This window comes from Schistocerca cancellata, chromosome 2 (genome assembly GCF_023864275.1).
Source record: "Schistocerca cancellata isolate TAMUIC-IGC-003103 chromosome 2, iqSchCanc2.1, whole genome shotgun sequence".
In the NCBI taxonomy this organism is placed as follows: Eukaryota; Metazoa; Arthropoda; class Insecta; order Orthoptera; family Acrididae; genus Schistocerca; species Schistocerca cancellata.
The window spans coordinates 101,626,949-101,650,494 of NC_064627.1; the positions used below are offsets into that span (position 1 = coordinate 101,626,949).

The following is a 23,546-nucleotide window of genomic DNA, read 5'->3' on the forward strand; positions in this document are numbered from 1 at the left end:
TTGTACAGTATAGACTGTTGTTTACTGCTGCATCAAACCAGTCTTAGGACTGAAGACTACAGCAACAGTGACAAATTGTAACTCCATGATATGTCCAATATCCATGTAAAAGTAACCCACTGATGAATTAAACAACAACAACAACAACAACAAATTCTTCTTCTTCTACTACTACTGTTACTACTACTGCTGCTGCTGCTGCTGCTGCTGCTGCTGCTGCTACTAATACTCATTTTGGAGGTAATTCCAGACTATTACTACTACTATAACAACTAATACTCATTTTGGATGTAATTCCAGGTTTATCAATATTCTTCTGATCTTCCAACTGCTGACTTTAATCTTTTCTGTATTCAACAATCTTTCAGGAATTTCATTTAATGAATAAGATAGTTTTCAAATCTGTGTTTATGACTAGAACTTCATAACTGTGGATAACTTTAAATGTAGAACTGAGTGGCTGGTCTAACATAGAAGTGTGTGACAATGGAATTGAATGTATTTTGGATTAATTATGCTCCAGTGTTCACAACATAAATGGTTATCAAACCAAAAACAAACCACAACTTTTGCACCAACAAGATACAATTTTACAAGTTTAAAGAAAGAATTAATTCATCACAACCTTTTTTATATATTTAAAAACAAAGATGATGTGACTTACCAAATGAAAGTGCTGGCAGGTCGACAGACACACAAACAAACACAAACATACACACAAAATTCAAGCTTTCGCAACCAACGGTTGCCTCGTCAGGAAAGAGGGAAGGAGAAGGAAAGACAAAAGGATATGGGTTTTCATATCCTTTTGTCTTTCCTTCTCCTTCCCTCTTTCCTGACGAGGCAACCGTTGGTTGCGAAAGCTTGAATTTTGTGTGTATGTTTGTGTTTGTTTGTGTGTCTGTCGACCTGCCAGCACTTTCATTTGGTAAGTCACATCATCTTTGTTTTTAAATATATTTTTCCTTCGTGGAATGTTTCCTTCTATTATAACCATATCATTAATTTGAACCCAACAACCTTTTTTATAGTATGATTTCTGAAGTACTTGTGGTTTCTGATATGTATATCAAGGATTTCAACTTTCTAAATGTGTTATTGAAATTGTAGGTTAGGAGAGGAATATGAAAAAATGTCAAATGAAGCTTTGACAGCACCTGGTAATACTGCTGAATTGATGGAATACATTGCAAAAGTCCGGGTTATGGAAAGTCAGACTGATTTTGAAATGGAGGAACGAATTCGTGAAGTATGTCGCTACTTGCTTTTCCTTGTTGACTACACAACATTCACACCTTTGGAAATGGAACAGAATGCCATTACATTTGAATGGTTTAGGCGCATGCCCAGTGTTTTTGATGAGCATCGTGCTATTGTAGAACAAAAAACTTTGGAATTCCAAGAGGCCCTTAAGGTATTTTTTCTCTATTACATGCTGTAGCAACTTTTTGTATCGGCAATTACTGAATAATGCTCATATAATTTTGTTGATGACACAGACTAAAATTAAAGCTTTTGAAGAGGACTTAGAGTTATATGACAAACGAGCAGATGAATTTGAAACATTTGGAGAACTTGATAAACTGCCAAAGTATTTGAAGAAAGCCCAACGTTTAGATGCACGTATTCAGAAAGCTCTTGAGCAGATTGATCGTTTCAATGAAGAAGAACAAGCATTTGGTTGGGAATTATCCCAGTATCCTCTACGAAAAAAGGTGAGTTTTCTACTGCACTTTTTTTTACATAATTCTTGGATTTTTTAGTTTGTTCTTTCAAGAAAGTAAAATAGTCTGCTTTAATTATTGAAGTTTTGTGACATTAAACACTAAAATACATTATGTAAAACAGAAAGGATTGTAGTTTAGAATATTATGGATGGTAGTATAGAATATTAAGGGTTGGTTGACGTTGGCATGAAAATATTGATGTAAGCTTTAATCAACAACGAGTGGAATAACTTTTATGATTCCTACTTTGTGTGTTCCTCCCTGAAACTCATGCCATATTTTTGCAAATAATTTAGTATAACAAGTACAGCATCTCAGTATGTATAGGCTTTGATGTGTTTTGTCATAATTAATGCTACTCAGTATGGAACATATTGGTGGTATCATGACCATAATTTTAGAAGGAAAAATAATCTCCATTCTGAGCTGAAGTGCTTACTGCTTGTATGAAATGGGTAAAGAATATTGGTGCTGAAATATTTGGTTCACTGCCTTATGATATCAATGATACAATAAGTAGTATAATTCTGTTTTATGATAATTTAAAGAAGTACCTATTTGGCTCCTGGTTTTATTCTGTAGAAGATTCTTTTCTGGAAATATATAAAATGTTTTATTTGGAGTTCTCATGTTACACAAAAAGTTGGAAACTTCAGTTAATTGTTTTCTTATTTTAGGTAATCATTTAAGCCATTACTTCATCATTTGTACTTACAACCTACTGTGACAATTTGTATATTAATGTACAGCTGGTTCATGGTGTGGGTTCCTGTAGTCATGTCCTAGTTCATGAACCACGGGCAACGTATGAGTGGCCAAGTAAGTGGTCCCGACAGTCGGGATACCAGCTACTTTGGAATAAGGCTGGGCATCTCGGACATATTCTGAGTCGTGGTCACCTTTGTGCTCATACGGCAAAGACTACCAAATCCACCGGGTAGTCCCTCAGCCGTTAGGGGTAAAACCCAATGGGACTCGGGGCAAGTAAGGCTAGCAACCTGCTTCCCTGGTACTTTAAATATGATGCTGGCAACAATCAGAGCAAAATGCCTCGGACCTTCGGAGGTGACGGAGTCCCACCTCTAACTGACAAACCAGGGACTCCTAAGATACGACTTGGCAAACAAATGGTAATGAGATGGGGAGCTATTAATATCAATGGGGGCTACTCTGGGAAGAAGGTAGAGCTGGCAGAGGCTGCAAGTAAGATGGGGCTGGACGTTTTAGCTGTTAGTGATATTCGGGTAAGGGGTGAGAAAGAAGAGGAAGTGGGAGAATACAAGGTCTACCTGTCAGGAGTCAAAGCAGGAATAGCACAATGGGGTGTAGGGCTTTACATCAGGAAAGAGATGGAACCCAGCGTAGTTGCAATAAGGTATGTAAACGAACGACTGATGTGGATAGATTTGACAGTGTCTAGCAAGAAAATTAGGATTGTGTCAGTATATTCGCATTGTGAAGGGACAGATCAAGATAAGATGGATAGTTTTTATGAGGCACTCAGTGATGTAGTTGTTAGAGTAAAGGACAAGGACAGCGTTCTGCTCATGGGTGATTTTAACGCCAGGATTGGAAATCGAACAGAAGGCTATGAAAAGGTTATGGGTAAATTTGGAGAGGATATGGAGGCCAACAGGAATGGGAAACAACTCTTGGATTTCTGTGCCAGTATGGGCTTAGTAATCACAAACTCCTTTTTTAAACATAAGAACATTCACCGGTATACGTGGGAAGGCAGGGGAACCAGATTTGTCATTGACTATATAATAACAGATCAGGAATTCAGGAAGTCTGTGAGGGACACACGGGTATTCAGGGGATTCTTTGATGACACTCATCATTATTTAATCTGCAGTGAAATTGGGATTGTGAGGCCGAAAGTGCAGGAGGTCAGGTCCATATGTAGGAGGATAAGAGTGGAGAAACTTCAGGATAAGGAAATCAGGCACAAGTACATAACAGCGATCTCAGAAAGGTACCAGTTAGTTGAATGTAGTCAATTACAGTCATTGGAAAAGGAATGGACAAGGTACAGGGACACAGTACTAGAAGTGGCTAAAGAATGTCTTGGAACAGTAGTGCGTAAAAGTAGGATGAAGCAAACAGCTTGGTGGAATGATACAGTCAAGGCAGCCTGTAAAAGGAAAAAGAAGGCGTATCAAAAATGGCTACATACCAGAACCCAGGTAGACAGAGAAAGTTATGTTGAAGAAAGAAACAAAGCCAAACAGATAATTGCAGCATCCAAGAAGAAATCGTGGGAAGACTTTAGAAACAGGTTGGAGACTATGGGTCAAGCTGCTGGAAAACCATTCTGGAGTGTACTTAGCAGTCTTCGAAAGGGGGTAAGAAGGAAATGACAAGTATTTTGGACAGGTCAGGAAAACTGCTGGTGAATCCTGTGGATGCCTTGGGCAGATGGAGGGAATATTTTGAAGAGTTGCTCAATGTAGGGGAAAATGCGATCAGTAATGTTTCAGATTTCGAGGTAGAATGGGATAGGAATGATGATGGAAATAGGACCACATTTGAGGAAGTGGAGAAAATGGTCAATAGATTGCAGTGCAATAAAGCGGCTGGGGTGGATGAAATTAAGTCGGAACTCATCAAATACAGTGGAATGTCAGGTCTTAAATGGCTACACAGGATAATTGAAATGGCCTGGGAGTCGGGACAGGTTCCATCAGACTGGACAAAAGCAGTAATCACACCAATCTTTAAACATGGAAACAGAAAAGATTGTAACAACTACAGAGGTATCTCTTTAATCAGCGTTGTGGGTAAAATCTTCTCAGGTATTGTTGAAAGGAAAGTGCGAGTATTAGTTGAGGACCAATTGGATGAAAATCAGTGTGGGTTTAGGCCTCTTAGAGGTTGTCAGGACCAGATCTTTAGCTTACGGCAAATAATGGAGAAGTGTTATGAGTGGAACAGGGAATTGTATCTATGCTTTATAGATCTAGAAAAGGCATATGACCGGGTTCCTAGGAGGAAGTTATTGTCTGTTCTACAAGATTATGGAATAGGAGGCAAACTTTTGCAAGCAATTAAAGGTCTTTACATGGATAGTCAGGCAGCAGTTAGAGTGGACGGTAAATTGAGTTCATGGTTCAGAGTAGTTTCAGGGGTAAGACAAGGCTGCAACCTGTCTCCACTGTTGTTCATATTATTTATGGATCATATGTTGAAAACAATAGACTGGCTGGGTGAGATTAAGATATGTGAACACAAAATAAGCAGTCTTGCATATGCGGATGACTTAGTTGTGATGGCAGATTCGATTGAAAGTTTGCAAAGTAATATTTCAGAGCTAGATCAGAAATGTAAGGACTATGGTATGAAGATTAGCATCTCCAAAACGAAAGTAATTTCAGTGGGAAAGAAATATAAACGGATTGAGTGCCAAATAGGAGGAACCAAGTTAGAACAGGTGGACAGTTTCAAGTACTTAGGATGCATATTCTCACAGGATGGCAACATAGTGAAAGAACTGGAAGCGAGGTGTAGCAAAGCTAATGCAGTGAGCGCTCAGCTACGATCTACTCTCTTCTGCAAGAAGGAAGTCAGTACCAAGACTAAGTTATCTGTGCACCGTTCAATCTTTCGACCAACTTTGTTGTATGGGAGCGAAAGCTGGGTGGATTCAGGTTACCTTATCAACAAGGTTGAGGTTACGGATATGAAAGTAGCTAGGATGATTGCAGGTACTAGTAGATGGGAACAATGGCAGGAGGGTGTCCACAATGAGGAAATCAAAGAAAAACTGGGAATGAACTCTATAGATGTAGCAGTCAGGGCGAACAGGCTTAGATGGTGGGGTCATGTTACACGCATGGGAGAAGCAAGGTTACCCAAGAGACTCATGGATTCAGCAGTAGACGGTAGGAGGAGTTGGGGCAGACCAAGGAGAAGGTACCTGGATTCAGTTAAGAATGATTTTGAAGTAATAGGTTTAACATCAGAAGAGGCACCAATGTTAGCACTGAATAGGGGATCATGGACAAACTGTATAAGGGGGGCTATGCTCCAGACTGAACGCTGAAAGGCATAATCAGTCTTAAATGATGATGATGATGATGATGATGATATAAAGGAAAAGTAACCACTCTGTGTAAAGTTTATTACTACTACTGTATAGTTATTGTTATTGTACACATTACTATTTTTAACTACACTCCTGGAAATTGAAATAAGAACACCGTGAATTCATTGTCCCAGGAAGGGGAAACTTTATTGACACATTCCTGGGGTCAGATACATCACATGATCACACTGACAGAACCACAGGCACATAGACACAGGCAACAGAGCATGCACAATCATCACATGATCACACTGACAGAACCACAGGCACATAGACACAGGCAACAGAGCATGCACAATGTCGGCACTAGTACAGTGTATATCCACCTTTTGCAGCAATGCAGGCTGCTATTCTCCCATGGAGACGATCGTAGAGATGCTGGATGTAGTCCTGTGGAACGGCTTGCCATGCCATTTCCACCGGGATACATGCGGACGTGCATTGTCCTGTTGGAACAGCAAGTTCCCTTGCCGGTCTAGGAATGGTAGAACGATGGGTTCGATGACGGTTTGGATGTACCGTGCACTATTCAGTGTCCCCTCGACTATCACCAGTGGTGTACGGCCAGTGTAGGAGATAGCTCCCCACACCATGGTGCCGGGTGTTGGCCCTGTGTGCCTCGGTCGTATGCAGTCCTGATTGTGGCGCTCACCTGCACGGCGCCAAACACGCATACGACCATCATTGGCACCAAGGCAGAAGCGACTCTCATCGCTGAAGACGACACGTCTCCATTCGTCCCTCCATTCACGCCTGTCGTGACACCACTGGAGGCGGGCTGCACGATGTTGGGGCGTGAGCGGAAGACGGCCTAATGGTGTGCGGGACCGTAGCCCAGCTTCATGGAGACGGTTGCGAATGGTCCTCGCCGATACCCCAGGAGCAACAGTGTCCCTAATTTGCTGGGAAGTGGCGGTGCGGTCCCCTATGGCACTGCGTAGGATCCTACGGTCTTGGCGTGCATCCGTGCGTCGCTGCGGTCCGGTCCCAGGTCGACGGGCACGTGCACCTTCCGCCAACCACTGGTGACAACATCGATGTACTGTGGAGACCTCACGCCCCACGTGTTGAGCAATTCGGCGGTACGTCCACCCGGCCTCCCGCATGCCCACTATACGACCTCGCTCAAAGTCCGTCAACTGCACATACGGTTCACGTCCACGCTGTCACGGCATGCTACCAGTGTTAAAGACTGCGATGGAGCTCCGTATGCCACAGCAAACTGGCTGACACTGACGGCGGCGGTGCTCAAATGCTGCGCAGCTAGCGCCATTCGACGGCCAACACCGCGGTTCCTGGTGTGTCCGCTGTGCCGTGCGTGTGATCATTGCTTGTACAGCCCTCTCGCAGTGTCCGGAGCAAGTATGGTGGGTCTGACACACCGGTGTCAATGTGTTCTTTTTTCCATTTCCAGGAGTGTATATTTAACTATATTTAACTTTGTTGTTGTTGTTGAGACAACAACAAAGTTTTTATACACAGTCTCTTTTTCAGAAATTAACCCTAGCTCTACCAACATATATTGGGAATCAGAACCACCTTTTATTGACAATGTCATAATAAATTTTATTGGAGGCCCCTTCCGTCTTGTAATCCTGCAAAACTTGACATGACAAAACTGATCAATTCAATTTTAACATTTTTAGAAAGGACTTTTGAAGCAATTAATGTATTTCAGTCAAACCAAGAGGTCAAAAGACCTTGTTTCTAGTAACTAGTTTTACTTAAAAGATGACTTTTTAATTACTATTAATTATTAAAACATTATGAACGTGATGTCTGGTCTGTAGGACAAATCTGAAAGAATGGACTCCATTTTGATCCTGCAGCCACGAATGAGGCACGAAGGAATTAATGATATTAGCTGCCAGGAAGTCATTGATTTAAATCAAAGGGGGAAGTTGAAAATTTGTGCCAGACTGGGATTCAAATCCAGGTCTCCTGCTTACTGGGCAGATGCACTGCCCATGCACCATCCAGACACAGTGGTCATCACAACTGCATGGACTGTCCAGCAGATGACCCCTCAGGCTCAAATTCTCATCTTACACCCACACACTACTGATGTAGTGCCCCTTGCCCATTATCTTCATTACTCACACATTTTGCTGATTCCCACAAGAGTTGAGGTGGTGTGCATCAGCACTGAAGTGGTCAGTTGGTTGTCCAAAAGAAAAAACACCACACACACAACTAAGGTAAGGACGACCATTTAATCACTTCAGTGTGGATGCACACCATGCTTGACCTCTTATGGAAATCAGCAAAATGCCATGATTAGTGAGGATGATGGGCAAGGGGCACATTAGTAGTGTGTGGATAAGTTGAGAATTTAGGTTTGACAGGAGGCATGCTGTGTTAGTCTGTGCAGTTGTGATGACCACTGTGTTTGGATGATGCAGTGGAAAGCCCATCTGCCTCTAGCAGGAGACCCAGATTCAAATCCCAGTCTGGCACAAATTTTCAACTTTCCCCATTGATTTAAATCAATGCCCCTGGCAGCTAATGTCATTAATTCCTCTGTGTCTTGAATTAAAATACTCGTAAAGATAACACTGAAAGCTGTCATAGTACAATTTTGGTGTCTTAATCCTCTGCTCCAATTAACATGTATTTGTTTTGTTTTTGTAGATTTTTAGCCCTGTTATCCCTTTTCAATACAGCTCAATCAAGATCTTATAATCATAATTTGCATGTGAACAGAACCATAAATTTATAAAGGACTCTCTGTGTCATCTAAATGAATCACAATCAAAATTATATTGTACCATGACACAAATGCATAAGTCATTGGTGTAAAGTATGTGGGACTTGTGCGAAAGATACATATAACTGGTCATTAATATAGCTTAAAATTATATTAAACTTCATTTGATTCATAGCACACATCATAATTCTGACACAGTGCTTGTTTGACGCTGTTAGAATGTCGTTACAAATCACTGGAATAGAAACAGCAGCCCCAGCTGAAGGTGTGGTGATAGGGAATTTGTATGAGGATTGGGGGGCAGGTGTATGAAGTGGATGCTTTGACTGCTACAGGTGTGTGTGTGTTTTCAAGATGCTGCTGAAGTTGTTTTTGCCTCATGTTAGGGTGGTACCACTGATGCAGCAAGATTTCTTAGTGCTTTGCACTTAATTATTGTTTCTGTACTGTGCAATATTTATAAAGACAGGATCACTTCAGTCATAAAAATGTACCTGCAACCTTGGACAACGAGTGACTGCAACATTACTCCATTATTTGTGGGGCATGTGTTAATGATATTACAAATATGCTAGAGGTAGATCTCTTCTGAGGTTCCTAGATCAGGGATACATTATATTGACATGATTTTTAGCTTTTATATTTGTTACAGAACAACAACTTCCATAGTACAAAACCATTGAACATAAAGAAAAATTAAGTAGCCTACTTTAAATGCTTATCTGATATTTGAAATTTGTTGCCATTGTTTTTCATCCAGGACATAGCAATATAATTCTGATGTTTGCATCTTGAGGGATTTATAATGAAAAAGCTGGTTAAGAAATAACAAAACCATTTGTATTCGATGTAGAGTATACAGATGGGTGTACCCAGGTCAGTAAGGTCACTAGCCACAAGATGAATTTCATTTTTATGTTGTAACTAAGTCCAAAAAAAGTATAGAAAAGAATTACATAATTGCTATTTGCAAGCCAGGGTCAGAGACAGTTGCTGCTCTCTTGCACAGCCAGCAGTCAGCATATGGCTCCTCTCCCATGCTACCTGCAACAGGTACATAGTGGGCAGCTTGTCATCAAACTATGTTCCACAAGAATAAACATCCCCCAAAGTGATGATCCTACTGGCACATAAGCCACAATGAATTATACACTCCTGGAAATGAAAAAAAGAACACATTGACACCGGTGTGTCAGACCCACCATACTTGCTCTGGACACTGCGAGAGGGCTGTACAAGCAATGATCACACGCACGGCACAGCGGACACACCAGGAACCGCGGTGTTGGCCGTCGAATGGCGCTAGCTGCGCAGCATTTGTGCACCGCCGCCGTCAGTGTCAGCCAGTTTGCCGTGGCATACGGAGCTCCATCGCAGTCTTTAACACTGGTAGCATGCCGTGACAGCGTGGACGTGAACCGTATGTGCAGTTGACGGACTTTGAGCGAGGTCGTATAGTGGGCATGCGGGAGGCCGGGTGGACGTACCGCCGAATTGCTCAACATGTGGGGCGTGAGGTCTCCACAGTACATCGATGTTGTCGCCAGTGATCGGCGGAAGGTGCACGTGCCTGTCGACCTGGGACCGGATCGCAGCGACGCATGGATGCACGCCAAGACTGTAGGATCCTACGCAGTGCCGTAGGGGACCGCACCACCGCTTCCCAGCAAATTAGGGATACTGTTGCTCCTGGGGTATCGGCAAGGACCATTCGCAACCGTCTCCATGAAGCTGGGCTGCGGTCCCGCACACCATTAGGCCGTCTTCCGCTCACGCCCCAACATCGTGCAGCCTGCCTCCAGTGGTGTCGCGACAGGCGTGAATGGATGGACGAATGGAGACGTGTCGTCTTCAGCGATGAGAGTCGCTTCTGCCTTGGTGCCAATGATGGTCGTATGCGTGTTTGGCACCGTGCAGGTGAGCGACACAATCAGGACTGCATACGACCGAGGCACACAGGGCCAACACCCGGCATCATGGTGTGGGGAACGATCTCCTACACTGGCCGTACACCACTGGTGATTGTCGAGGGGACACTGAATAGTGCACGGTACATCCAAACCATCATCAAACCCATCGTTCTACCATTCCTAGACCGGCAAGGGAACTTGCTGTTCCAACAGGACAATGCACGTCCGCATGTATCCCGTGCCACCCAACGTGCTCTAGAAGGTGTAAGTCAACTACCCTGGCCAGCAAGATCTCCGGATCTGTCCCCCATTGAGCATGTTTGGGACTGGATGAAGCGTCGTCTCACGCGGTCTGCATGTCCAGCACGAACGCTGGTCCAACTGAGGTGCCAGGTGGAAATGGCATGGCAAGCCGTTCCACAGGACTACATCCAGCATCTCTATGATCGTCTCCATGGGAGAATAGCAGCCTGCATTGCTGCGAAAGGTGGATATACACTGTACTAGTGCCGACATTGTGCATGCTCTGTTGCCTGTGTCTATGTGCCTGTGGTTCTGTCAGTGTGATCATGTGATGTATCTGACCCCAGGAATGTGTCAATAAAGTTTCCCCTTCCTGGGACAATGAATTCACGGTGTTCTTATTTCAATTTCCAGGAGTGTATTTACACATTGCAAAAAAATATTAAAATGAATAATGTGAAATGAATATCAGACTGGTTAGGCAGCATGCGTAGAACATAAGTTTCCTATCATATTTGTCAGTGTCATACTGGTCTAGCACCTGGTATGTGGTGCCACTAGCTACACAATGCAACATCCTCTTGTTCATATAACCAGTAATTTGGTAGCAGTTGTTACATGTCTACATCTACATCTGTATTCTCAAAACCACTGTGGGTGTATAGCAGAGGGTATGTTTGCTTCTCTGCAGGCAGCAGTTATTCTAATCATACCCTCATGATCCTTATGTGAGCAATACATAAGGACTTGTAGTTTTTCCTAGAACCATAATCTGAAGCTGGTTCTTGAAACTTAGTTAATAGACTTTCTTGGGATTGTTTACATCTATCCTCAAGAGTCTTCCAGTTCAGATTCTTCAGTGTCTCTCCAACTCTCTCCCATGGTTCAAACAAACCTGTGAGCATTCCTTCTACTCTTCTCTATTTCAGTCAATATTCCCTGTCAGTCATATTTGATATTGGTCCCACAAACGGGATCAATGGTCTAGAACTGTCTGTACCAGTGATTCATAAGCAATCTCCTTTGTAGTCTGACTGCATTTCCCCGTATTCTACCAACAAACCAAAGTCTACCACCAGCTTTACCCATGACTGAGCCTTTGTGATTATTCTATTTCATTTCCCTACAACGTATTACACCCAGGTATTTGTACGAGTTGGCGGAGTCCAATGATAACTCATTGATATTATAATCATTGGATACTACATTTTTTCATTTTGTGAAGTGCATCTATTTTACATTTCTGAACATTTAAGCAAGCTGCCAATCTTTGCACCACTTTCAAATCTTATCGAGATGTGACTGAATATGCATGCAGCTTCTTTCAGATACTACTTCATTATATATAACTGCATCATCTGCAAAATGCCTGATTTTACTGTTATCATTGTCTGAAAGGTTATCAATATACAACATGAACAGAAGGGTCCCCACACACTTCCCAGTGGTGCAGTCAGTACTACTACATCTGATGATGACTTTGCATCCAAGATGACACGCTGTATCCTCCCTATTAGTAAGTCCACAATCCAATCATAAATTTGACTTGATACCCCATGAACCATGGACCTTGCTGTTGGTGGGGAGGCTTGCGTGCCTCAGCGATACAGATGGCCGTACCGTAGGTGCAACCACAACGGAGGGGTATCTGTTGAGAGGCCAGACAAACATGTGGTTCCTGAAGAGGGGCAGCAGCCTTTTCAGTAGTTGCAGGGGCAACAGTCTGGATGATTGACTGATCTGGCCTTGTAACATTAACCAAAACGGCCTTGCTGTGCTGGTACTGCGAACGGCTGAAAGCAAGGGGAAACTACAGCCGTAATTTTTCCCGAGGACATGCAGCTCTACTGTATGATTAAATGATGATGGCGTCCTCTTGGGTAAAATATTCCGGAGGTAAAATAGTCCCCCATTCGGTTCTCCGGGCAGGGACTACTCAAGAGGACGTCGTTATCAGGAGAAAGAAAACTGGCGTTCTACGGATCGGAGCGTGGAATGTCAGATCACTTAATCGGGCAGGTAGGTTAGAAAATTTAAAAAGGGAGATGGATAGGTTAAAGTTAGATATAGTGGGAATTAGTGAAGTTCGGTGGCAGGAGGAACAAGACTTTTGGTCAGGTGATTACAGGGTTATAAATACAAAATCAAATAGGGGTAATGCAGGAGTAGGTTTAATAATGAATAAAAAAATAGGAGTGTGGGTTAGCTACTACAAACAGCATAGTGAATGCATTATTGTGGCCAAGATAGACACAAAGCCCATGCCTACTACAGTAGTACAAGTTTATAAGCCAACTAGCTCTGCAGATGATGAAGAAATAGATGAAATGTATGACGAGATAAAAGAAATTATTCAGGTAGTGAAAGGAGACGAAAATTTAATAGTCATGGGTGACTGGAATTCGTCAGTAGGAAAAGGGAGAGAAGGAAACATAGTAGGTGAATATGGATTGGGGGGAAGGAATGAAAGAGGAAGCCGCCTTGTAGAATTTTGCACAGAGCATAACTTAATCATAGCTAACACTTGGTTCAAGAATCATGAAAGGAGGCTGTATACATGGAAGAAGCCTGGAGATACTGACAGGTTTCAGATAGATTATATAATGGTAAGACAGAGATTTAGGAACCAGGTTTTAAATTGTAAGACATTTCCTGGGGCAGATGTAGATTCTGACCACAATCTATTGGTTATGAACTGCAGATTGAAACTGAAGAAACTGCAAAAAGGTGGGAATTTAAGGAGATGGGACCTGGATAAACTGAAAGAACCAGAGGTTGTAGAGAGTTTCAGGGAGAGCATTAGGGAACAATTGACAGGAATGGGGGAAAGAAATACAGTAGAAGAAGAATGGGTAGCTCTGAGGGATGAAGTGGTGAAGGCAGCAGACGATCAAGTAGGTAAAAAGACGAGGGCTAATAGAAATCCTTGGGTAACAGAAGAAATATTGAATTTAATTGATGAAAGGAGAAAATATAAAAATGCAGTAAATGAAGCAGGCAAAAAGGAATAGAAACGTCTCAAAAATGAAATCGACAGGAAGTGAAAATGGCTAAGCAGGGATGGCTAGAGGACAAATGTAAGGATGTAGAGGCTTGTCTCACTAGGGGTAAGATAGATACTGCCTACAGGAAAATTAAAGAGACCTTTGGAGAGAAGAGACCCACTTGTATGAACATCAAGAGCTCAGATGGCAACCCAGTTCTAAGCAAAGAAGGGAAAGCAGAAAGGTGGAAGGAGTATATAGAGGGTTTATACAAGGGCGATGTACTTGAGGACAATATTATGGAAATGGAAGAGGATGTAGATGAAGATGAAATGGGAGATAAGATACTGCGTGAAGAGTTTGACATAGCACTGAAAGACCTGAGTCAAAACAAGGCCCCGGGAGTAGACAACATTCCATTAGAACTACTGATGGCCTCAGGAGAGCCAGTCATGACAAAACTCTACCATCTGGTGAGCATGATGAATGAGACAGGCGAAATACCCTCAGACTTTAAGAAGAATATAATAATTCCAATCCCAAAGAAAGCAGGTGTTGACAGATGTGAAAGTTACCGAAGTATCAGTTTAATAAGTCACAGCTGCAAAATACTAACGCGAATTCTTTACAGACGAATGGAAAAACTGGTAGAAGCCGACCTCGGGGAAGATCAGTTTGGATTCCGTAGAAATGTTGGAACACGTGAGGCAATACTGACCTTACGACTTATCTTGGAAGAAAGATTAAGAAAAGGCAAACCTACGTTTCTAGCATTTGTAGACTTAGAGAAAGCTTTTGACAATGTTGACTGGAATACTCTCTTTCAAATTCTGAAGGTGGCAGGGGTAAAATACAGGGAGCGAAAGGCTATTTACAATTTGTACAGAAACCAGATGGCAGTTATAAGAGTCGAGGGGCATGAAAGGGAAGCAGTGATTGGGAAAGGAGTAAGACAGGGTTGTAGCCTCTCCCCGATGTTATTCAATCTGTATATTGAGCAAGCAGTAAAGGAAACAAAAGAAAAATTCGGAGTAGGTATTAAAATTCATGGAGAAGAAGTAAAAACTTTGAGGTTCGCCGATGACATTGTAATTCTGTCAGAGACAGCAAAGGACTTGGAAGAGCAGTTGAACGGAATGGACAGTGTCTTGAAAGGAGGATATAAGATGAACATCAACAAAAGCAAAACGAGGATAATGGAATGTAGTCAAATTAAGTCGGGTGATGCTGAGGGAATTAGATTAGGAAATGAGACACTTAAAGTAGTAAAGGAGTTTTGCTATTTAGGGAGTAAAATAAGCGATGATGGTCGAAGTAGAGAGGATATAAAATGTAGACTGGCAATGGCAAGGAAAGTGTTTCTGAAGAAGAGAAATTTGTTAACATCGAATATAGATTTAGGTGTCAGGAAGTCGTTTCTGAAAGTATTTGTATGGAGTGTAGCCATGTATGGAAGTGAGACATGGACGATAACTAGTTTGGACAAGAAGAGAATAGAAGCTTTCGAAATGTGGTGCTACAGAAGAATGCTGAAGATAAGGTGGGTAGATCACGTAACTAATGAGGAGGTATTGAATAGGATTGGGGAGAAGAGAAGTTTGTGGCACAACTTGACTAGAAGAAGGGATCGGTTGGTAGGACATGTTCTGAGGCATCGAGGGATCACAAATTTAGCATTGGAGGGCAGCGTGGAGGGTAAAAATCGTAGAGGGAGACCAAGAGATGAATACACTAAGCAGATTCAGAAGGATGTAGGTTGCAGTAGGTACTGGGAGATGAAGAAGCTTGCACAGGATAGAGTAGCATGGAGAGCTGCATCAAACCAGTCTCAGGACTGAAGACCACAACAACAACAACCCCATATGGCCATACTTTTGACAATAATCGTAGGTATGGTACTGAGTCAAATGCTTTTCAGAAATCAAGAACTACTGCACCTTCATTATTGCTTTGAACCAAAGCTTTCAGTATGTCATGTGAGACAAGTGTGAGTAGGGTTTCACATGATCAATGTTTCCGGAATCCAGGTTGCTTGGCATTGAGGACATCATTCTGTTCAAGATACCTCATTATGTTTACACTCAGAATATTTTCTAAGATTCTACAACAAGTTGATGTCAAGAATACTGGACGGTAGTTTTGTGAATGACTTCTACTAACTTCTTGTAGATGGGTGTGATCTGTGCTTTCTTCCAAGAACTGGGCACAGTCTTTTGTTTGAAGGATCTATGATAGATTATAATTGGGAGAGGGGCTAACTCAGTGGCAAATTCAGTATAGAATCTGACAGGGATATCATCAGGTCTTGGAGCTATGTTCAATTTAAATAATTTCAGCAGTTTCACAATACCACTAACACTAATACTAATACTTATTTCAACTGTTTCATTTCTGATGTGTTAACGCTTATGTCTTTTGCCCTACCTTTGAAGTCTCCATGATATTATCTTTCAACAAGATAACACAAGACCACATGTTGTCAAGCTGTCCTGGCCTAGCTTGGTACAGAGGGTGTTAAACTGTTGCCTGGTGAGTGCATTCAGATCTCTCGCCTATCGAAAACATCCGATCTTCGCTAGCCAAGAGAGTGGCTTGCCACCAAATACCAGCCACTGTGATTGATGATATTTTTTATTTACCCGTCAAGTTTCGTAGGACCAAATGCAGGAGCAAATCTCCAAGGTCATGGAATAATAATAATAATAATAATAATAATAATAATAATAATAATAATATTTATTCAACATCGAATAATCAAATACAATCCCTAGAAATAATACAGTTTCAGGACATCATACAGATCATTCTTCTGAATACGTCAGTTTATAAATTACAAACTAAAGATTTGTTTGTATTAATAAATTTTACATTTTGATGGATTTTACATTTGGTAGTATACAATCATGATATTACAAATATTGTTTTTATCAACATTATATTAGTTGTAGGTTACTTAAAACTATGAGCTTGACATACTTGTGAAGCACTTTTCATACGGATATAATACTCGTCTAGGGAATAAAAAGGGTTTTCAATTAGAATTCTTTTTAGCTGATCTTTTAATTTGTTAGTAGGAAGGGCTGTGAGACTTTTTGATAGGGCATTGATTAGCTTCAGCCCAGCATGAAGTGCATTTTTTTCATATAAAGCTGTTCTGTGGCTATTTACATGGTATCTGAACTTTTGCCTTGTATCATACTGGTGCAGGTCACAGTTGAAATTTGGATTTATTGTTTTCGCAAGCAATATAACTTTCAATATGTATACACCTATAATGGTAAGCACACCTAATTTTGGGAACAGATTCCGACATGATTCTCGAGGTTTGGCACCACAAATAATTCTGATAACTTTTTTCTGTAGTATTAATAATGTACTTCGGTTGGCTTGAGTTGTTGCACCCCATATTTCTACAGCATAGTTTAAGTTTGATGAGAATAGGGCATGGTAAGCAGTTTTTTAGTACACACATGTCCTTACAATATTTGCTAATCATATTTATAGCAAACACATTCTTTGACAGCTTACATGCTAAGGAATTGATATGCATGTCTCATTTGGGGCTGTCCTGGATGGTAATTCCCAAGAACTTTGTCTATTTTTCCTTTTTTACAATGTCATTTCCTATGGATAATTTCATGTCAAATTCTATTTGTTTCCTTGTGTTAAATTCCATCGCTGCAGTCTTTGAAGCGCTTACATTTAGATGGCTTTCATTAAATACTAGACTATTTCATTAGTTACACTGTTGCACAAACAGACTCTCATAGTCTTTGTGTTTACACACTATTGATGTGTCATCTGCATATAATATTTTTGTACAGTTAGGAGAACAATACTGTATATCATTAACATAAAGAAGGGGTCCCAAGACAGAACCTTGAGGCACTCCATATTTGATATTAGTAATTTTAGATTTGTAAGACCCACTGTTTGTTTTAAGCAACAGCTAAACCTGTGTTAGTAGAGTTTCTTAACATTGTGGCTACATATTTACTTTTAGTTTCTAGCAGAAGATCTTTATAGTAATCCTGATAGTTCTTAAATTCTACCTTTAGTCTATTATTATTGTTATTATTTATCATTGCATATTGGGAAAGTCTAAGTTTCTCTCTTGCTGTTTTTACTTCATGATTTATCCAGTTATTTTTTTTGTATCTTTTTGCAGTCATTTACTGTAAAGGTCATTTCTGGACATGAGACATTGAAGCAATAATAAAAATCTGATGAAAACTCACTGAAAGTAATGATGTTTTTTTCACCCCATTGTAGGCTTTTTAGCAAACTGTTGAAATCTTTAACATTGTCATTATTGGTCATTCTTTTTGTCACATATTGTTTCTCTTTTCTATTGATATGAAGATTTTCAGCTTCTATCAATACCTGTACTGCGTGGTGGTCAGAAATGGCAAGCTTCAGAACTGATGCACTGCATGTAAAGTGGGACATGTTAGTTATAATGTTGTCAATGCATGATTTTACACTATTGACATCTCTAGTGGGCTCATTTATCAGGAATGCTAAGTTAAATTGAGCTAGTATTAGCGTTAGTTTTTTAGATACATAGTCATTGGACAGCAAGTCAATGTTTACATCTCCAGTTAATATTATGTTAACCTAGTCATTTTTATTGCAGTGTTTACTATCAATGTCAACAAGCAGGTCATTAAGAACACCAAAGAAACTATCTAGGCTTCCAGATGGAGGTCTGTATAGGCCTATAATGATTAAGTTCTCTTTCCCCCACTTATAATTAATTCTACATCTACATCTACATCTACATCCATACTCCGCAAGCCACCTGACGGTGTGTGGCGGAGGGTACCTTCAGTACCTCTATCGGTTCTCCATTCTATTCCAGTCTCGTATTGTTCGTGGGAAGAAGGATTGTCGGTATGCCTCTGTGTGGGCTCTAATCTCTCTGATTTTATCCTCATGGTCTCTTCGTGAGATATACGTAGGAGGGAGCAATATACTGCTTGACTCTTTGGTGAAGGTATGTTATCGAAACTTTGACAAAACCCCGTGCCGAGCTACTGAGCGTCTCTCCTGCAGAGTCTTCCACTGGAGTTTATCTATCATCTCCGTAACGCTTTCGCGATTACTAAATGATCCTGTAACGAAGCATGCTGCTCTCTGTTGGATCTTCTCTATGTCTTGTATCAACCCTATCTGGTACGGATCCCACACTGCTGAGCAGTATTCAAGCAGTGGGTGAACAAGCGTACTGTAACCTACTTCCTTTGTTTTTGGATTGCATTTCCTTAGGATTCTTCCAATGAATCTCAGTCTGGCATCTGCTTTACCGACAATCAACATTATATGATCATTCCATTTTAAATCACTCCTAATGCGTACTCCCAGATAATTGCTGCTAGTTCTATTACACCCTCAATGCTGATAGCACTTACATCTATTACACTATAATTACTACCACTGGCTGCAAAGATAGCTACCCCACCACCACGTTTCTCTTTTCTACTGAAGGCAGAGCAAAAGATCATGGAAAGTGGCTTACATACACTAATTAACTCATCTGTGTACCAGTGTTCGCTTATAACTAAAACATCAGGGTTATCAATTGCTGCAATGGTATCCAACTCGTTGTGCTTATTGCCAAGACTTTGAAAGTTCTGCTGAATTAATTTGAAAGTGAGCTTGGATTGTTGAATGCTTGATGGACGTGTCACCCTACCAGAACCACTTATACATTTATCCCTAAAAAAAAATATATCAGTTGACAGAGTGGGTTTCGTATTTTTCACTATCCATTGATTCAAGTTGGTCTGTTTCCATGTACTGGGAGCCTGGGAAGAATCAGCTTTACCTGGTGTTTTCAGCAGCCATTTGTCCAATGTTGTCTGTCTATACCCATTGCTGCAGTCTTCTTGTGTTGTGGAGCACTCATTCTTCAAATGTGTGTGTTTTGAGTATACGTTGTTCCTAGCATTTACGAGGAATGTATCAGTACATGAAATTGCATCATAAAAATAATAACAGACAAACCCAAAAAAGTCAAGCCATAAGTTTCAGTAAATGCAGCCAACAACATAAGAATCTGCTTAATTTTTCAAGTAACTCTTCAACAGAATAGAAAGAGTGAGCCATGAGGAAGCTATTCAGTTTTGATTTGAAAGTGCTTGGATTACTGCTATGATGGATGGAAATGGATGCTGCACAGGAGTTAAGGAAGTCCAATCTAAACTGAGAATGGCAAGAGTTACCCCAAAATATAACACCATACAACATAAGCAAATGAAAATAGCAAAGTAGACTAATTTTTGTGTTGAATGATTACTTACTTCAGATACCATTCGAATAGTAAACATGGCAGCTTTAAGTCTTTGAACAAGATCCTGAAAGTGGGCTTTCCACAACAGTTTACTATCTGTCTGAACATCTTGAAATTTGAACTGTTCAGTTTCACTAATCATATGCCCATTCTGTGAAATTAAAACGTTAGGTTTTGTTGAATTATGTGTTAGAAACTGCAAAAACTTAGTCTTGCTGTGATTTAGCATAGTTTTATTTTCTACAAGCCATGAACTTACATCATGAACTGCACTGTTTGAAACTGAGCCAGTGTCGCACTCAACATCCTTTACTACCAAGCTAGTGTCATCAGCAAACAGAAATATTTCAGAGTTACCCATAATACTAGAGGGCATATCATTTGTATATATAAGGAAGAGGTGCGACCCCAACACTGATCCCTGGGGCACCCCCCATTTGACCGTACCTCACTCAGACCCCACATCACAGCCTTTCTCAACACTGTGAATAATGACCTTTTGCTGTCTGTTGTTAAAGTAAGTGGGGAACCAGTTGTGAGCTATGCCCCATATTCTGTAATGGTCCAACTTCTGGAGCAATATTGTGTGATCAACGCAATCAAATGCCTTAGTTAAATCTTAAAATATGCCTAGTGTTCAAAACCTTTTATTTAACCCATCCAGAGAAAAGAGAACATAATAGTTTCAGTTGTTAAACGACTTCTGAAGCTGAACTGTACATTTGATAGCAAATTATATGATATAAAATGATCAACTATCCTTACATACACAGCCTTTTCAATAACTTTAGCAAACACTGATGGCATAGAAATAGTACTAAAATTGTCTATGTTATCCATTTCTCCCATACTGTAAAGCAGCTTTACTACTGAGTACTTTAATTGTTCAGGGAACTGACCATTCCTGAAGGAAAAATTACAAATACGAAGTGCGACAATAAAGTAATGAGACTGATTTTCTTTGCAAGATGTGGCAACCCTGGTCACTTGCGTGGGCACAATATTTTTTACCTTGGTCTATAAGCTGCTTCTAGTCCAAGCGGCACATTGATGCAACTGCTCAGTCGTGAGTTGTGCTGTAATAAGTTAACATGTGTTTGTGTCACTCGTAATGGAAATGGAACAGAATAATGTTGCGCAACAATGTGCCATTTCTTTTTGCATTAAATTGGATGAAAATGTGACGACAACTTACGGTAAGCTTCAGAAGTCTTTTTGAGAGGAGGTTATGTCAAGAGCTCAAGTTTTTCATCGGCATAAAACCTTTAGTGAAGGCAGAACGAATGTTGAAGATGAAGACCGCAGTGGACGACCATCAACCTCATTCCAACGAATTGTTCATAAAGAGTGGGGTGCCTCCTGGACAAACAGTTAACCAATGTTACTACAAAGAAATTTTTTTAGAAAGACTTCGTAAAAGAGTTCTTTGTGTCCATGCCAACATTGCTGATAATTGGATTCTGCATCACGATAATGTGCCATACCGTACTGCTCTGTCAGTACAGCAATTTGTAACCTCAAAACAAATTTTAGTACCACCACAGCCACCTTATTCACCAGATATCACTTCGTGCGACTTTTTTCTATTTCCATGAGTTAAAACAGTGGTCAAGGGACACCATTTTCCAACAAAACAAGATGTCCAAAAAGCTGTGATGAGGGTCTTGGAGGATATTACAGAAAATGAGTTCCAGAAATGTTACCATCAATGGTAGAAGCGCTGGAAAAAGTGTGTGCAGTCAGAAGGGAACTACTTTGAAAGAGACAACACTAAACTTGACTAAAACGGTAAGCTACCTTTTTTTTTTTTTTTCATGTCAATCTCATTACTTTATTGTCACACTTTGTATGCCTAGGTACAGAGCTAACATGTACAGCACAGTACTTTAATATTCTGCTAGGCACTCCATCATATCCATGAGAGTCCTTAGTCTTCAGTGATTTAATTATTGACTCAGTCTCCCCCTTGTCAGTATCACAGGGAATATTCCAGACATCAGCCTCAGAAAGGCATTTTTCGAGAGAGTTATATGATTCCCCATAGAAACTAAATTTTTATTTAATTCCTCCGCAATGTTCAGAAATTATTGTTAAATGTTGTACATATATGTGATTTATCAGTAACAGAAATATTTTTTACAACAAACTGACTTTATATTGTTGAACTTATGCTGCTGACCGGACTCTTCCTTCACAACTGACCATATGGTTTTAATTTTCTCCTGTGAATCAGCTGTTCTATTTGCACACCTCATACTCTTTTCCTTCCTAATAACATATTTAAGCACCTTACAATACTGTTTGTAACGGGCAGCTTAGCTTGATTGTGACTACTTCTAACATTTTGATATAATTCCTGCTTTGTTCTACATGATATCCTTATTCCACTAGTCAGACACCCAAGCTGCCTTTTACAGCTTGTACCCCGTTTAGAACATTCTAACGGAAAGCAACTCTCAAAGAGCATGAGAAATGTGTTAAGGAAAGGATTATATTTGTCATCTATGTCATCAGAACTATAAACTTCCTGCCAGTCTTGTTCACTCATGAGTTTTAAAAAAGCTCTATTACTGTTGTATTAACTTTCCTATATATTTTGTAGTTATATGTGACATTTGTTTGAGTACAAAAGCCTTTGGTGTTGAAATTTGTGCATCATGGTCTGAAAGTCCATTCATCCTTTTAATAACAGAATGCCCATCTACTATTGAAGAAAGTGTTATATCCTAGCCAGTAATGCCAACCGAGCCCGCTGCCAAAAGGTTGGCAGCATCAAAGTCCGGACGCCGTCCGCATAAGCAGCGCCAGCGATACAGGAAATCGCCGCAAGTCTGCGCGCGCCACCGCTGGCTTCTGGCTTCTTAAGCGCTGGAGTCGCGAGCGCTAGGACAGTTCTGTATTCACCGCTCAGTTGTATACTCGCCACCGATTTGTGTACTTGCTAGTCAGTTGTGTGTTCATCGCAGTAGAGTTGTTGTTTGTCGTCAGCCGATGCTGACCAAGCCGCTCCGACTCGAACTAGACAGATTTCTGTAGACACGGAGTTCACTACTGTGTTTCTGTATCTTCGTTAATAAAGATAAGTACCGACTTTTATTTAATCAGACTGTTTGGGTTTTCATCTTTCTGTTCACTGTTCCAGCAGACCGGTCGGCCCGCTATTAAAAGTGTGGCGGTGACTTCGTAAGCCGTTTCTACAGCAAAGTGTTTGTCGCTACGAACACCGCCACAAAAGAAAGAATAAAAACATTGTCTATGGCTGTGCTTCTGTTCCCCTGCATCCTGGTTGGAAAAAACACTGCCTGCATCAGATCATATGAATTTAGGAGGTCTACCAACATCCTGTTTCTTGCACAATCATATACTCTCCTGGCCTCAACCTTTGTTAGTCACTGCCCTCCCAACCCAGTCCCTTCCCTGTTCTCATTCCAGCACTACACAGCTGTCATTCCACCACCACACCCAATCTTTTTATTTCTCTCCTTTTCCACTACCTTACCCCCCCCCCTCCCAACCTCTTCCCTGCCCTCAGTCTAACCTGCAGCACTTCGCTGCTCGCCACCCCCACCATACTATCCCTCTCCCTCCCCATTCCAGGC

At 40.9% G+C, this 23,546-nt stretch overlaps 1 protein-coding gene across 1 annotated transcript in view; it reads left to right on the top strand.

The window, feature by feature from the left end:
* Positions 1–23,546, top strand: part of LOC126161364 (dynein axonemal heavy chain 7) — a 1,035,864-nt gene that overhangs the window by 267,721 nt on the left and 744,597 nt on the right. The window contains exons 8-9 of the mRNA XM_049917134.1: positions 1,111–1,414; positions 1,500–1,715. Coding sequence (XP_049773091.1) covers positions 1,111–1,414; positions 1,500–1,715 — 520 coding nt within the window. The remainder of the gene's footprint in view (positions 1–1,110; positions 1,415–1,499; positions 1,716–23,546) is intronic.